The 18104-nt window shown below is 30.8% G+C and overlaps 1 protein-coding gene across 2 annotated transcripts; it reads right to left on the minus strand.

Moving 5' to 3' along the window:
• Positions 1–9137: 9137 nt before the first annotated feature.
• On the minus strand, positions 9138–16486 carry LOC101203382 (carbon catabolite repressor protein 4 homolog 5). 2 transcript variants are annotated; one of them, XM_031880089.1, is made up of 15 exons: positions 15889–16486; positions 15190–15320; positions 14283–14348; positions 14135–14187; positions 13621–13702; positions 12694–12725; positions 12442–12511; positions 12068–12160; positions 11908–11940; positions 11705–11802; positions 11293–11419; positions 10437–10522; positions 10269–10353; positions 9573–9699; positions 9138–9461 (listed from the first exon to the last, which is right to left on the minus strand). In XM_031880089.1, exons 1-14 carry the CDS (start codon positions 16196–16198, stop codon positions 9631–9633), a joined length of 1335 nt encoding a protein of 444 aa, XP_031735949.1. In that variant the 5' UTR covers positions 16199–16486; the 3' UTR covers positions 9138–9461; positions 9573–9630. The 2 variants fall into 2 exon arrangements, with proteins under 2 accessions (XP_031735949.1, XP_011648849.1); XM_011650547.2 differs by having other exon boundaries at positions 15190–15353; positions 15889–16484.
• Positions 16487–18104: the final 1618 nt, after the last annotated feature.

The raw sequence follows: 18104 nt of genomic DNA on the forward strand, positions 1-18104 counted from the left end.
AAGAAAACGGACCATGATTTACCCTTAAAAAGAATAAAACCGGGAAGTTAATAGTGTTTGAACCAAACTTTGAAATGGGTAGACAAAAATGAATGAATTAAAATGTAATAATAATTTGAAATCCGGTCCGAAAAATGCGGTGGGTGTGAATTTTGCCGGACGTTTGAATCTATTCACCAAAGGAACGTTCTAGATGATGATGATGTGTTTAAGGTTTTGATTGTATATTTGCCACGTCATCCATCCCACACATATTCTACGCGTGGCATCATATCATCACTCCTTTTTTTCTTCTCTTCTTTTGTTATCTACCTGCCACGTGTATCACTCACCACGTGATTGGATGTGATTCTATTGTCACATGTACTATTTGCTTAGATATTTTCAATATTGATTGCCTAATTAAATAGTCCCTAAAACTTTATTCATATTAATCAAATCTTTTCATTTAATTCATCCAATTTTTCAACCTTTTCCCTTTAAATACGACCACAACAGAATTCATTTTAACTTTATAAAAATAAATTATGTATCTCTATTATTATTACATTTCAATTTCTCCTCATGTCAATTTAGAAATTTAATCCATGGTTGTCTGAATTTAAATTCTAAATCTCATCTTTTAATTTTTGTAACTCTAACTAACTAGAATTGCAACGGTATGAATATAGGAAGTGAATTTGAATGAACCAATATCACATTTGAATGAGAAGGATCACGAGAATATGAAAGTAAGGTTTAAAAAGACTTAGTTAAAAATTACTACTTATACCAACAAGGTCCACGTTCCTTTTTAGTGAAACCTCGTTGCAGTTAGTTACACTTTCATTCGAACCCCAAAGTTAAGCGTGTTTAGCTTGGAGCATATCTATGTTGCATGATCTATTGGAAATTTTCCTAGAAATATGTGAGTGAGAATAAAGCATACTGAAATTACTCATGTTCATTTGTGGGGAGAATTTTTACTTTAATAATCGTTTAAGACAAGTAAGGATGATTTTGCCGGGTCACAGGGGATGCAGGAAAATGTTGGAAATCCAAGTTTTGAATCCTGAACCTGAGGCTTAAATTGATGCAATCATATAAGTTTGAGGTTTGAATCAAATTTGATAATGGAGAGTGTAAATTGATATTTTTTAAAAGTTATTTTAACATGTAGTGAAACTAGGTAGATATATTGTTTTTCTTTTTTCCTTAAATACTAAAGTCCATAAGGCTAAAAACAGATGAGACCACAATACTTGAACCTAAACATGAATTGTACTATTTGTTAAATTTATTCTATATTGTTTGACATTATTGATGAAATGACATGGACATGTGTGAAACCCTAAACATTAAATATTTTTTCCCACTTCCAACTTTCTAAAGTGGGTATCTTTCCATTCAAAAGAAATGTCACTTAGATTAGATTGACAATTTGTGTACACTTTTTTTATAATAATTGAAAAAAAAAAATCACTTTCCTACAGATTGACATATCTATTTCAAATAAATTTTCAACTATCTAATTTTAAAAATAATTTTATTTAATAAAATAAAGTGTTTCTCCACCATTTAAAAAAAATAGATCTTTTGTTTAATTTTCTATCAAATTTTTTTAAAATAAAAAAAATAAGTCTATTACGTAACCTTTGTTGCACCCAACTAAAAGTAGCTACGCGTCTCGAAAGCATTTACTAATAAAATTTGGTTTTGTTTAAACAAAGGAATAAAAAGTTTCTTTTGTCAACTAATGTATGGAAAAAATTGATTAACAAGTTGATATTATCCTATTGTTATATACTATAATTCATCTTTCAATCAAAATCTTCCTTATAGATGTATTAATTTCGTCTTAGTTAAGAAATACAAAATATTTCCTCATCATTAAGTTTAATTCAGATGAATTTAGTAACTCCATATTATTTAAAATAACAAAAATATTTGCAAAGTATAACAAATTCTTTCTAGATATGATGAAGGCCAAATCTTTCCTAACTTAAAAACCGTCCATGATTTTGTTTTTATTAAATGAAAACATGGAAACCATAGAGAAAACGACTTAGGTGTAACATTAGCCACTCCTTTATCCTCAAGGGTCCATATTCCATATAATGCATTGTCAAAGTTTTATTTAAATCAAGTCCTTTTCAAATATATATATATAACTTTGTTTTAGAATTATTAAAACACGGTTTTTTTAAGTAAGGTCAATAAGATTTGATTTTATTCATTATAAAGTAAGTTTCTTTTTTTCTAAAGGTCCACAGGGTTTATATTACGTAGTCATTTAGGAAACGACTATATAATATTTATATGGTGGGAATATATAATTAATTAAGTTGAAGTTATGAAATTAATTTTCAAATAAAAAAGGACAAAAACAAATGAGTAGGGAGAAGCCACAGTGGGAGAGCAGAGCCAGTCAAAAGTAAAGACAATGAAACGACACAGTATAAGGCTGAGGGGGGAAAGGGTTGGGCCCACAGAAACACATCAACGTACGATGGCCCCACCCATTAAATAAAAACCATACTATTTCCACGTGGGTGGGAGCCCACTATCCCCTATATGGCGGGGTCCAATTCCTTCTCCTCCACTCCATCTTCCTCGTTCTAGATTTAATCTTCTAAAATCTACCATACATAATAAGTTTTAATTATTTTCCATAATGAAAAAGGAGAAATTAAATTATTAGTTTAGATATTTTCTTTTTATAAAGAAAATGGATTTATTATATATAGAAGTATATGAGATTTAGGGTCTTCGTAAATAATTTTGATATGCTAATCAATTATTCTTATTTATTATCCACTCTCCTCTCCTCCACCTATCTCTTCGGTTGCATTACTATTTACTCTAATTAATGGCTTTCAAACAAATCTGGTACAATTTCTTTTTTCTTTTTAGGGGGGATGAAAGAAAGAAACCTTGTAATAAAATGATAAAAATGACAAAACTACATACTTTCTACTTTAAAATTTAATTCATGCATGCCCATGTTCTTATTAAGTGATGTTAGTCCTTTTCATTGCTACTTGATTTTGCTTTCAACGTTTTTCCTTTTACAATCTTGATTGTTGTGAGTTTCACTAGCTTTTACTAACGACAATTATATTGAAAGCGTATATAGAGTCACGTGATGAAATGTAAATCAATTATGCAATGTTAACTAAATATATAACAAACTATGACCAATATGATAAAAAAAATTTCATACTATAGCTATTTACTGCTTGCCATAAAAACATATAACATTTAAGATTTTTTTGTTCATATCAAATAATGAATGAGAGTAGTAGATACTGTCGTGGTAATATATAAACTATTTTATAACAAACTCAACTAATTGATACAAATTGACCAACTCTAATACCTCTCCAAGATGGGCATGAAATACAAACGGATCCCAAAATGGATAATAAAGAAAAAAAAGGATGAGTTTTGCAATAACTTTATAAAATTTGAACTAGTTGTAAATAGTTGACAGTGGAGTTCTTATGGTTAGTTCAACTGTAGATAAAATGAGATAATCGAGTTCATGTATGTTCTTACGCTATTTTCATGCAAGTAAATAAAAGAAAAAGAAGAGTTGAAAGAAGAGTTGAAGAAGTGTGTAGTTTTTAGTGGCTAAAATATACATTTTAAAGGTTGAAAGGGAACCATTGGTGGTGGAACAAACTTATGATATTAGTCAGATTTGTGAAAGATGGAGACATAAATAATATTATAGAATAAATGAAAGGAGAATAAGCATAAAAGAAAGTATGAAATAATGCCTTCAAATTTACAAATACATTTTAAAGCCCACATAACCCTTCTTGCCAATTTAAGTGCTTTGGGCCCATTTTGTGGGTTCCCAATATTTTTCCATTTCTCAATTTTTTCTTATCTAATTTTAATGTTATTTTGTTCATATTAATTCTTCTTTTTTAACCAAAAAAAAATAAAATCTTTCAAACAAAAGTGTACGATTCTTTTATACGGAGAAACTTCTTAACGTCATTGATAGACATTGAAATCTTATTGATCTCTATAAATGCCTATCAATTTCTATCCGTGTTCACTCAAAAATATTTTGTAAATAAATTATATTTACTAATTGCTATATTTATAAATACATTTTTTCTTCCATAAAACATTTATTTTAATTCTATTTTGATTTTGTTTTTCTCTCCAAAATAAAATAGTTGATTGCATTATTGTTTTCAACCACTAAATAGTATGATGAACTATATATTAATAGAGATTAATAAGATTTAGAAAAGAAAAAAAAGTTAAATTCTTACTTTCTCACGAGTATGTCTCTTAAATTTTCAAAATCTTAAAATATATAAAAAAAGTGGTTAGTAATACAACTTAAATAATCTCAAAACATATATATATATTATAAGATTGTCTTAGCTTAATAAAGTAATTAAAGTAGGATTGCAACTCCAATTCATGCAACTTAATGTAGTTAAAACGTTATTAAACACTTAGAAATGATTCAAAGTTGAACAAACTTCAAAACTAATGTGTTTGTATAGGCTTAATTAATTGTTTGGACGATGATTTTTTTGTTTGAAAATTAGGTAGCAATTACTTTTCAAGTGATGGATCGTCAAATCTATTTTATGATCTATTCTAGCCTAAATAATTTTGGTAGATTGTTGCAATACAAAATATATCGTGAAAGACTTAAATTTCTAATTTTTAGGTAAAGTATATTTGTCAAACTAAGGTGGTCCGAAATTTAATTAATTATAAAAACAAAAAAGAATCACTTATCAAATTCATACCCTAAACCAACAAAAACCATATTCTTAGGTTTAGATCTGGAAAAATAAGTAACATATATTATTGATATATTATAAGATAGTAATTTTTTTCAGTTTACAATTCCCATTAAATACAATATTAGGGGGAAAAAAAAGAAAAAATATTTATATAATTTATTTATGACATCACGGATTTTGTCGCCGGCGTTCAAAATCCGATCACAAGCCGTCGCTCTGTTGTACTGCCAGAGCTATATTCAAATCCAATCGCAACCCATTTTCCTCCACCACTTCCTTCCCCTTCCCACGTCGGCTCACCTCCGCCGGCGACGGAGCCGCCATACTCAGTCCCTTCTTCTCCTCTTCCTCCTCCTCCTTTTTCTCTTGCTGATCTGCCGCAGCAGCAACCACCGCACTCAAACTCTTCGCCAACATCCCTCTCTCCACTCCAAAATACTCCGCCATTTGCTTCATCCGCCGGAGTATCATATAGAACTCCTCGACCTCCTCGTCGGTTGGCTCCTCCGCTGCCGGGGTCGGCGTATCGTCGTTTTTGGTTTTCTTTTCATGAATTTCGGCTCTGTTTTCCATCTGCCTCTTTCGCTTTTCCTTTCCCATTTTTGAAAATTTTCTTGGGTTAAAGTGAAAAATTCAAAGAAAGGAAAAGACGAAGGGAAATTTTGTTTATGGAAGAAAATGGGATTTATTAATGGGAGAATATAAAGAGTAAGGAAAAAAGAAAAAGGGAAACGATTCTTTGAGAAAATATTGGAAGCCATAAATAATAGAAGAATGAGACTTGAAGGTTTGGTATACTTAACAAATACAAAAACGTAAAATTAGTCATAAGTGCTTTTTGGTTAATGGAAAAAAAAAATTGCTTTGAGACTTATGAATAAAAGAACTTGGCTTCCCCTTCACATTTATTAATTACCAATCCTACATCCATCACAAATAGATTAGCTTCCTACTTAATTCTTTCACTTAGCAGGTTAAACGAAGTCTAAATATAAACAATAAACATTGATATATTTATGAAAATTGACATAATCTTTAGTTTATAGTTAAATTGATGTGAGGATTGGATGTCTAAATTCATTTTCTTTTTTTCTAGAAAAGGATAATTAAAAAGATAAAAAGAGAAGATATTGGAGGAAAGGTTAAATTATTGTATTTTCCTTTTTTATGAATGTCCGGATGGTTTTTGGGCCATTCGATTAAGTTACTGTGGGAAGTGGTGACGTCTTAGTTATTATGCATGCATACGTCATCAAAGAAAAAAATGTCCAAAAATAAAACTACTTTTCACTTTTTCTTTTACTTTTAAAAAATAAAATTGATAGGTACAAGTCCATCGTTAATCAAATTTGAAATTTTACTATATTTTATAAATAATTTCAATAATTTTACTATTCATAATAAGATTTCAGTTTTATTTGAATTTAGGGTTAAAATATGGTATGCATAACCATACCTAAGTATTTCATCTAAAAAAGGAAAAGTAAAGGTCAATATGTTAATACATAAGTCAATTTTGATATTTAAAACTTACCTCAATACAAATATCAATTCTTACACAACATTTAAAGAATTACCATCCAAATATTTGTTTTTGGTTTGGTAAATTATCAACTTTTATCTATATAGTTTGATCGTTTTGTTCAAGATTTAATATTTGTATTTTTAAATATTCAATTTCAATAATTCTTAAATTTGTCTCTATTACCAATTTATTGTTGATATTTCTTCTATTAGCATTTTTAGAGTAAAAGTTGAAAACATTAGTATATTTTCTTAGGTTGTTGAAAATTTATTGTAACCGTTGAACTAATTTTGATTAGAAAATATTAAATTTAAAATTTATTGGATTAATTAGTTGAATATGAATGAAATTAGTCTAATCATTTAGTTTTTTGTTTCTCCTCAAAATTTAGGTTATTCTTCATTATAAGTTTTTCATAAATCAAATTTAACAAAGTTTAGGAGCAGTGAATTGAATGACTAAATTAAAATATGTGAATAATAGAATATGAAATTGAAACTTTTTTTTTTCAATTAAAAGTTAGATTGACCAAAAAATAAAAAGATTGACAAAAAAAGAAGAAGAAGAAGAAGAAGTTGGGTGCTAACAATATTTTCCATGTTGAGAAAAATAGACAAAATAAGAAGACTTAGGACAGTGAGTCAGCTTTTCTTTTAATGGCTTAGAAAATAAGGTGGAATGCCAAATTTAAATTAAAAACAATAGTGTATTTGTAATAATCAAAAGTATCAAATTTAAATTAAAAACAAAAATCAAACAAACAAATGTCTACCCTTTCACAACCCATTTAGATTCTATATGTATAATATATATAATTTGGTCACTTTAGTATATATATTTTGTCTCTCATTAAGGTCAGATTAATGTATTTCATTGATTGTAAAATTTAGCTAAGAAAACTTCACCTTCATGGACTACTAACCGTGAATTTATATTTCAAAGAAAAAGGTCATTGGCGAGGAAAAAAAAACATTAATTTGAAGTTCTAATGATAAAGATTCAAATATTTAAGTTCATTCGTAGCGGGGACTCTAAGTATGTGGTAAGTATTTAAAAAAATATAGGTTAATCTTTTGTTAAACCTAATGACGTATTGTTCTTCATGTGGCTAGTAGTACATGTAGAAGAACGGTGATAGTCACATTAAATGTGTTATTATAGTCTCTTGATTTTGTAGTTGGGTTATTAATTTCCTTGTAATGCCATAATTTGACGTTAGAACACTGTCATCAACAACTAAAATTCATCGACTATAAAGAAGTATTACGATTAACTTTTGAGACATTTATTGACAATGTAAATTTGTCATACAAAACAATACCATGATAGGTATTAAGTGTTGAAAAATGTTTATTATTGATTGAGATGAAGAGTCACAGAACAATCAATTATGACGTATTCTACACGAGAATCATCTATACACTTACCTTGATTGTAAATTACATGACTAAAAAAGACGAGTCATGTAAACTTTGTTTTGTAGTAACGTTATGAATTACGTATTAAGTATTCCTATTTCTACAATTCAAAGTTTTAGTTCGTTGGAGAAAGATTTACCATCATAATAATATAATATCTTAATCAATGGTTGTTTAACTATTCTAAGAGTGACTTAAATGAGTGTTTTAAGGTTTACGAATGAATACGTTTGTTTTGTTTTCATAGGGTATTAGAATACAACGAGTAGGGTATTAGAATACAAAGAGCTCAAAGTTAATTTAACATAACGAATGCATTTGGTGGTGATGCTTACAAATTGATTTAAATTATTTAGACGCCATAGTTTGAATTCTTAAATTTCATACTCATTTTTATTGTTAATTGTTATTATATTTAAAAGAAAAAAGGAAGCAAAAGTATGGTGGACAATATATTTTCTTTGGCAAAAACAATGTAAACGTCACAATAAAATGAAAAGTCGAAATGGAAGGGCTTATTCTTTTCTTAGCAATTATCATCGTAATTTCCATTTTTGATATAAGACTTTTGATATTGAATAGTCTTATGTAGTGGAAAGGAGATTTATGTGTGACGTATCCACTAATTATCAATGGTTGAGATTAGGGATTGTTAGAAAAACGATGGCCCAAAGAACTGGATCAACTCAATCTAAACCCATTCGAACTTATTAAGTTAAAAAAATATGTTATTTCTATATATGAGGTTGCTAGTTTTTTAGATTTTGGAAAGAAACTTTTCATAATGTAAATTGAGAATGAGTTATTGTTCTTAATTCAATGTATGAAAATAATCGTAAAAAAAATATACATACTTAATTTTACTAACAAAAATTTAAATATGTGATTCGACCAACCTAAACTAACCCAACTCAAAACCAATCCAACTCAAATTCTTTGTAGTTAGATTGAGTTGGATTCATTATTCAAGAAGGGTTATTTGTGTTTGAAGAAATATACAACTCAAAAATTGAGTTGTATTTAAAAGGTGTTCGAACCCAACCAAATCCAACCCACAAGCAGCCCTTGTCGGGATCTTGGAATAAAATCAACTTGCCTCAATTTGATTTTCTTTTTCTTTTTCAATGAAAAGTAATATAAGGTCAAATCACCAAGTTGGATTAATTGACATATTCGTCACTCCATGTTGAAAAATTGCAAAACCAAAAGTCAAATTTGCCATTGTCTTTGGTAAAGATGACCCGAGTTAAATAATCCTATGGTTAAGTTACTAAGTTCTTGTTGTTCTCTTAATAAATCTCTAAATTTTTAGGTGAATGTCTAATAGATCTTTAAAGTTTTTATAGATTCAATCTTTTCTTTTCTTCCCTTTTAATTTATGAACCTACAAGACATAAGATATGTCTTGATAAAAAATTGGAAGAACTTTATAGATATTTTAAAATAGCTACTCATTACCAATAAAAACTTTAAACAAAATGTAAAGTCTAATTAGAAGAAATTAAAATTAAAAAATGAACCTTCAAAACCTAATGAATAAATACAGCTAACCTAGACAATAGACATGTGGGGGCAATAGGTTAGGGACAGATTAACATAAGATTAGGAGAACCGAATCTTTCAATAGCACAATTTGGTTAAGGGAAGCATCGCACCTTTGCCATAAAGTTGGAAATGACTCAGTAACAACTAAACAGGCATTGCCAGATACTCCTTTTTCTCACAGTACTCTTTACCCGTTTGTTTCTTAACCATTACCTGCCAAAAAAACAAAAGGCAGCAGCTTAAAACATGTTACCCTAATAATACAACTTATCTACTCAAGTACACTCGGATTTCCACATGCCAAAGGGTGAAGGAAGGAACAACCTCTACTCAATATAAAATTAAGGAGATTCTTCAATTTGGGTGGTCATTAAATAGTCAGTCAACTGTCATTTTCATCGTCATCAAAGGCCAGTTCGCATACAAGAGCAAGATGATCACTGCCCCATTTCTGCATCATAACATAACAGACTTTGATAGAGAGAAAAATAATCCTTTTTTTTTTTAATTTTTTAATTTTGTCTTTAGAATATATAACAAGATAGTCTAGCAATGTTGATGTCATGATGTGGGTTTGTTACAGATGGATGGTATATTTTTCAAAAAGGAGAAGAGACTTTGTATTAAACTATGAGGGGTTTTTTTCTTCTTGGTCGTATCAACTTTTGATGTATTTTAGGGGATAAGAGCAAAGGAAGTCCTAGATTCTTTTTGGGGTTTTGCCTCCCAAATTTTCTACACTAAGATTCCACCCAAATCCAGATGTAAAATGTTATAAAGATGCATATATACCTATATTTAATTGTCAACATCTCCACCGTGGTTCTACAAAATTATTAGTTTAACTCATTGATCTCTTTAAGTATTTATAACAAATTGGAGGAAAAAAGGAGAAAAATAGGTACAGATTTCGAATCTTTAATAGTAAGATATCTTGAGGCAGATCCAGAAGTTTTCCGAATAAAATCTAAACAGAACTTAAACGTGTTTCAACAATTGATGGTTGCATTTCATAAGTACCTCATTTGGAAGTCCTCCAGTTTTCTTTAATGCATCAACAGGCAATGTTTCCAAAACTCTAACAGGAGCAAGTTTTTCCGAGTGCCTGAGATAATAATAAAAGCCAGTAACCAAAGTTCTCAAGGCCGAAGCATCACAAAATTTGCTTTCAACAGTAAGTTAGGTTACCATATATAATCAACAGTTCCCATAAACTTGGAGTGGAATGAAGTTACTAAAGGTTCTCCATTTGTATCTCTTGTTTTATAACTTCCCTGAAAATATAACCGATTTGGATGAGAGAGTAAATGAAACTAAATCGCAGCAAATAACTCTTAACCTCTATCTCGAAAACAAGAAAAAAACTGAAATCAACATAGTTCTGAAAACATAAACAACAACAACAAAGATAATCTTAAATATTACCTTTTATTAATATATATAAACTGCAAACCACGTTTTTTTTTTAATAAAAAAGGGAAAAACTTTAAATAAAGAATTTAAACTGTGCTGCTTTCCTTTATCGTATAAAAATCTAAAGCTACATCATTTTTTGGTCACATTTCAAAGTAATAGATTTTATTGCAGCCAAAGCATCATACTTTATTATAAAGCTTGACATAACTAATGGTCCACTTTTCAAACTCATCTTTATACTGCTGACTTTTCAGCCTTTACTCATTCCTCCCAAGTTCCTTTCCGGCTTACCCTACCATTTGTACTTACAGTAACTGAAACTCGCTCCACTGGCTACCGAGTTTCCTAAGAACTTGTTACCTCCACCTCCATCAGCAGTGCAATATCATTTGTATAACTTATTTCAAGAATTCTTTGGGCTTTGAGGCAATTCTTTTTCGAATATTTAATTTAGTAAATGCAACGTCTACATTGAGATTTGTTTTTTGCAACGTACCAATCAACGAAATTTCAATAAAACACAATGTGAATCAATGACCTCATTCTCCATTTAAACTAGTACACTAATGATATGCATCGAGTCTACACTAGATAAATAACGAGAATTTAAGAAGATCAAACATCTTACTGGAATCCCATAGTATGCACTGGAAAGCTTTAATGGGTGCTGAAGACGGGTAACATTCTCGCTACCAGATGCAATTCTTATTTCCTCATCACTCCAACCGAAAGATTTGGAGGTTGAAACATTGGACCTAGCCAATAAATATGTAGTACATAAAAGGAAAGCTACATATTAACCTCCATCTATATCTTTAATATGGTCCAAATAATACCATGCATGTTGTTCATTCATTTTTTTCTTAGTACCATAAGAATTAAAATAATAAGAATTCTTAGGATAGACATTGCTCATAAATATTATGGACATTGTGATGAGAATCTACTCAAAATATATGTAGTAACATAATTGATTTAAGAAAAGAAATTTAATATACATAAAAAGAAAAAGAAGATATTATATTGAAGTTTAGTCATACCATTTTGTACCCCCACTACAAAATCTGAAGGCTCCATGTGATGATGAAAAATCCAGTTGCCCTGAAATCTTTCTGCGATCATGAAGTTGTATATCCAGCTGCTCAATCACCAAAAGAACTTGAAGTGAACTTCCAAACATGGAGACATACAATCCAAAAAAGACAATAGATCATAAAAAAATCCCAATTAAAAGTAAACTGACCTCTGATGAAGCCAAAAATTGATAGATTGCACTCTGATCATTAGAAAAAAGAAAAGAAAAAAAAAAAGACAGAAAACAAGATCAATTGCTAGCCAGGGTAATTGGGTAAATATAGTTACTGATGTGTTAGAAGGAATCCTTTTTGGTAAAGCACAATTACCTTCGGTATGCTATTCAGATCCCCAGCAATAATAACAGGAACGTTTCCCCATCTCTGGGAAAGGCTATGTGCTTTTTCAAGAAACAATCTGACCTATATCACCATTATGTAACAAACTAATGTACCGAGATGCTAAACATTTTTTTTCTTAAAAGATAATTGAAACAGAAGATAATGAATATTTTATAACTACCTAACCTAACCATACCAGAATAAGGAAAAAAGAAAAGAGAGGGAAATAGCCAGGAGACTGCAACTAATGCTAAGCCGATATTCAAGAAGATTCAAATGGAGATACAGTTGGCATAAATCGCATAAAACTAAAACCCAGGCAACAAAAACTACAAACATTCAAAGATCACAGTAGTTAATACCTGCCCGAGCTTAATGTCTCCCCGATTTGGGTTGAAAAGAACGTGTATATTCCCAATCACAAAGCTTCGACTACAGTTAATAAACACATGCATAGAAGTTAAAAGAAAGAACAAGCAGTGAGACTACTAAATTACAACAGTTTTTTGTATCAAATATTATTTAGTTTCTAAACATGATGTACATGCAGAGGCAATGAAATTTGATTCATATCAGACAAGTTAATAACAAATTTACAGAAATGACAAATGTACCTTGTTTTGGACTTTGATTTTGATTTATTCATCTGCCAATTTTAAGTGTAAGAGAAAATGTCAAACATTCTACAAAAACCCGAGATTGACAATAAATCATTGGAAGCACACACAACAGTGTTCATTATCAAGAAAATATACCACACCAATAACATATAAATAAAGATTAAAAAAATAAGTGGTATCAATATTTCTTCATAACAATTGCATTTGAAGTGAATGTAACAGCAAATTAAGAAGAAAATAAAATTTGAGCCCCTAGAAAATTTACAATAATAAGAAATACATCCATCTACCCATCCAAGTACATATTTTCTTTTTCCTTTACTAAATGAGAAAACTTGACTTTCATTGAGAGGAATATGAAAGAATACTAAGGGAAAAAACCCATAAAAAGGAGCCAATAAAAGAGTGCTCCAAGCAAGGGATAGGATTTAATAAACAATTTTAAAAAACAAAAATCTAAAAATTGAGACCCAAAGAGAAACAAAGAATCTAACAAAGGACCAAATACCGATAGAAGAGGCCTCACACTTCCTAAAGGTTCGGTTGTTTCTCCCAAAAACTCCCAAAAAACAGCACACACCGGCCTATCACAAAAACTGCTCTGTGGCAGACAGACGGGTGGAGTCTAGAGCAACTCCTTACAATTATGAGAGTCAACATATGCTATGACCTTTCTTGAACAAGATATGTCCTATAAGTTATACAACTCTGTGGTCATGTTCTAAGAAGACCAACTAAAGAAAGTCCGCTAAAAAAATCTAGCCATTAAAAGAATCCTATGAATATGTGAATGATGAAAAATATTGTACACAATTAACGAGAATAGTACAAAAAACAATTGAAGTTTTAGCTGTACACGGTAACTTCCGAAATCAATAATTAGTAAATATAGCAGAATGTTATAAACGAATTTTTTCATACCTTCAAAACACATAGTTGAGCAACATTGTTGCGTAGCCCAAAGTTCTGGAACTCTATAGTTTCTTGATGCAAAAGGGAAAATCTGTAACCGAAAGATTTTCAACTGACAAGCAATGAGAAGCGAGAACACTATAGAAAATATGAAAAATAAATATTCCAATGAAAGAAATAAAGAACTGTAAATGTCCCTTCGAGAACATCTGATAAAATTGGAATGAAGAAAGGCCTGTAAATGTGTGAATTACTATACATACAGATACAGACAGTAAGGGGTAGCCTAACAGAAAACAAGAATCCCATTTGCAACAAATCTAAATGTCCAGTATGCTTATAATAGAGAAACTTTTCAATTCTGACATTGCAAACCCAAGTAACATCGCTCATACAGTTGTACATATCAGCAGAGTTACAAGGTACTGAGTCATTTTCAAAAAATTCAGGAGCACATTCATCGATTCTGTGATCTAATAAATCAACAACTACAATTCAAAGATATCAGGACGAGAGACCTTACAGTTTGTCGATCCAAAATACAGCACATCCATCATTTGCTTCACCAGTTCTAGCCTATAAAAGATGGCCACTAAGTTTTCTTGATGTAGTACAATGGTCCATAAGTAGATTATTGGCTACCAACTTAACGCAAAATATTTCAAACTCACCTTGTAAACACCTTTGTAGCCATAATTTTGGAAAAGTTCATCTAAATCATCAAAACGGTCAACCTCCTGCAAATATATAGTTCCATTGACATGAGTAAAAAATCATTCTTAGCACCTATAAAACGTGATGGTTAAAAGAGATTTGATGAACAGTAAGACCTAAAAAACAAGGGAACTTAAAAGTTTGAAACAACATCATTTATTTTAGTGACTGAGAATAAGAATGGAATACTAGATGTCCCTCCCCTGAAACAGCAACCTGACCCTTTCTAATTTCCCACGTCTTCTATTTGGTGATAAAGTATTGGTCATAAGTTAGTAAGCAAACTCAGGCTGTTTTTATTTGTATTTTATGACTTCAGTGCACCAAAAGGCCTAGAGTAAACCTTAAAAAACATTTAATAAAGTAGGCTATTAGCTTGTTAAGTCTCTAAACTTTGGTTATCTAGTTTTGCTTTAACCACTTGTCCTGCATCACAAACAAGCTTATACCTCCAAGTTTTGTAATTTGAGTCTAGAAAAAAAATTATGGTAAAATGTACAAATAAAAACGACAGTGGAGTAGGACTGCATTTATTAGTGTAGCGAAAGCTTATTATGTTATGATTCTCTTATTTCCATATGAAACTATAGCATATTCAAAAGCAAAGCAACAAAAGTCATCAAAGGGTAACTAAAATTCGTTTAAATTTTGTAGAATGACACTACGAAATTTTAATGACCAATGATATAACTGTGCCGTTAAATGAAATTAAGACACGCATGAGAAGGACAGGAATGAGGATTAACCTGTTTAAAAGGAAGGACAAAGAGGATAAAAACACATAATGTGACAGCAGTATACAGACTTCATCTTATATCTTAAAAGTTCAAACATAAAAAATAAATTGGACGTCTAACAAATTACCTGCAAACATAAGATGCCTGCATTATAAAATTTAATTGCATTGCATATAAGCTCTTTCCGGAAACTCCAATCCAAGAATTTGGAAGGCACTCTATGATATAAATCTGGATGATTCAATGCATTTTCCACTCCTAGTATGTTATATGAAGCAACCATAAACTTATCTGAAATAAAGGCAATAAATTGTTAAGTATGCAATGGCAATAATACCCGCACAAATGGAAACACCACTTATTTTCCTTCCCTTTCCTTCAGTTCTTCAACGGAAAATGGGATCCTAAGAATGTTACCCTCAAGTTCCTTTAGAAAATTAAGGACTGTCAACTAACGAAAGGACATAGATACCAGAATCTAAACTGTGAACAAATTCCAAGTTTCTATAGAGTTTGCAAAACAAATATTGAACTAGATTAAGTTGCAGCTCTCAAATTATGTATTAGGAATACCCTAATTCCTCCAAATAAGGTATTCCAACTTCAAAAGCCGGGTCAAAAGTAAGATTCACGGCATGCAACTATAAAAAAAATTAAGCATGGGAGAATAAATTGACTTCAATACCAAGCATAAAACACGAAGTCCCCTTCAACTGTAGAACATTATAGCATAGCAGCCATCGTCCAACAAGAGCCTTACAATTAATTCTAAAGTAAACACTAGCACTTAGAGAAAATTCTCATAGAACTGATTAAAATTCGTTACCTATAAATCTTGAGCAATCACGAGCAGAGTAGACCCATCGACGATGACCATCCGTCTGACTGGACCTCCTCTTCCCGTGTTTCCGTGAGGTTCGAGAGGGAGAACAAATTGTCTTTAACCTACTCGATGCGGCAAGCTTTTGAGGGTCGCTAGATTTAGGGATTGCAGTTTCTGAACTAACTGCTAATCTCCGCCTCTTCTTCCGGTGATCGTTGGGAGCCGCGCTTGTCGAAGGTTTGCGCTTATTCTTGTCTGTTTTGGCGGGAATGTCCATGAGAGACAATGGTTCATCGTGGTTTTTGCCGATCATCGTAAATCGTAGCTAGCCCTTGCCCACCGTCGGTTTTTGTACGGATGAACCGTTCTAACGGCAAATCGAAAAAGTACCCGCTTTTCCTCTCTCAACAAAATATCTGAATGCCTTAGCACCCTATGACTATGAGGTTGCCTATTTGTTCGTTCAAGGGCCCCTCGCTCCTTTAAGATACAAAACCATTTTGCTCCCTACCCATTTCACTTCGCTTTAAAAAAATTGAATACTTAAACAAAAAGTTTACTATTGTGCTCTCCAAACGTTTTCCTTCTTGTTTCCAAAATTCTGATACTCTCTGATTCTATCCCCTTCAGCTATGATTCATCAATGACGTCTTTGATGCTTGCAGAAGGTAACAATCATTGTGAAGCACATGCATGTTAGTAGTTGCTCGATACTTAATCTTAATTGAAGCATACTCATACTGTTTTTTCTTTCATTGTGTGGGGTTCGAAATATAATCTACATTTCGGTTTGTTGTCTTCCCTTTTAGTATGAAGAACTAGGGTTTAGTGTTAACAAACACTAAACGTAGGATTATGTTTACAAACATCGATAATAGTATATATCAAGCATCAATGAATGTCAAGTACATATGATATCGTGTAACCATTATACAAGGGTTGAGTACCATATGTGTTAGAGTGTTTGTGAGGAATATCTAGTATCATGTATGTCTTGACATCGAGTAGCGAGTAAAGTCATAAGTGATAAATATAAATCGTTATAATTAGTCATCGACAAATTATCACTTAAAAATGTCAAGTGAGCCATTTTTTTATTAGGATCCTGAAAGGGGCCATTTGTGAAAAGAAAAACATATATTTCATATATAACAATCACATCAACAACATTCCATATACTTATTATAAACATTTGATTTAAATGGTGTTAATACATTTTCATTCATTCTTTTTTTAAGTTTGTTTCAAATTGATGTTGGAAGAATATTTTATAAATGTTTTAAATCATAAAAAATTATGGTCTAATATTTTGGAGAAAACAAATAAAAGTTTACAAAAGCAGAAAATTAAATCACAATTAATAATTATGGAAGAGCCTAATAAATTCTAGTTAAATTACAACATTTAAGTTTAAAATACTTTTGACTTTGGGAGTTTGGAGTTAAATAAGTTGATGCATTTACTTTTGTCTCAAATAGAGAATAAAGAGATATTGGATTCGAAATTTAAATTTTAGAGATATAATATAATAGATAAATATTAAAAGTTTCAAAATTACCAACATATGAGCAAAGTTGGTATTGGCCATGAACACAAATTGGGTAATTAGAGAAATACATACAAAATATTTAAAATTTAATTATAGTCTATCCAAAAACAAACAAGCTAAGGAAAGTATTTTTCTATAAAAGTTGCACAACATGAAGGGAAGTCCTTGGCCTCCATCGTAAAAACTGCACGACATTTTGCCAGTAAATTATCAGCCAAACCCACACACTTCAGTTAACAACAGCTTTCCCTCTTATAATAGACCAAAAGACGTTAAATTTGTCAAGAGTACTTGATGTGTCCTCGTTCAATATCATTGGGTTCTTTGCTTGTATATGACTTTTACTTCTTATCTTAATTAATGGATAATTGGTAAATTCTCACCTAATCTCTCTCATCATTGTGTTCTCCGTTCTGTCTTTTCAAATATATTCTCAGTATTCTCTCAATCTGGATGTGTTTGTCTGCTCTCCTTGATCAATAACAAAGCTAAGTAAAAGCATTATATTATTTTAGAGAAGTTCTTTTATATATAGTTTCAATTTGCCTCAATTCAAAACTCAGTTGCATATATGATTTAATCCTACTCTAATAAGGCCTCTTTAGGTTGGATGCTAAAAAGCATGTCTCCATCGAGGTGGGGTTTCGGGCTTTTAGTCTCTACAATAAAT

Source organism: Cucumis sativus, chromosome 1 (assembly GCF_000004075.3).
Source record: "Cucumis sativus cultivar 9930 chromosome 1, Cucumber_9930_V3, whole genome shotgun sequence".
Lineage (NCBI taxonomy): Eukaryota > Viridiplantae > Streptophyta > Magnoliopsida > Cucurbitales > Cucurbitaceae > Cucumis > Cucumis sativus.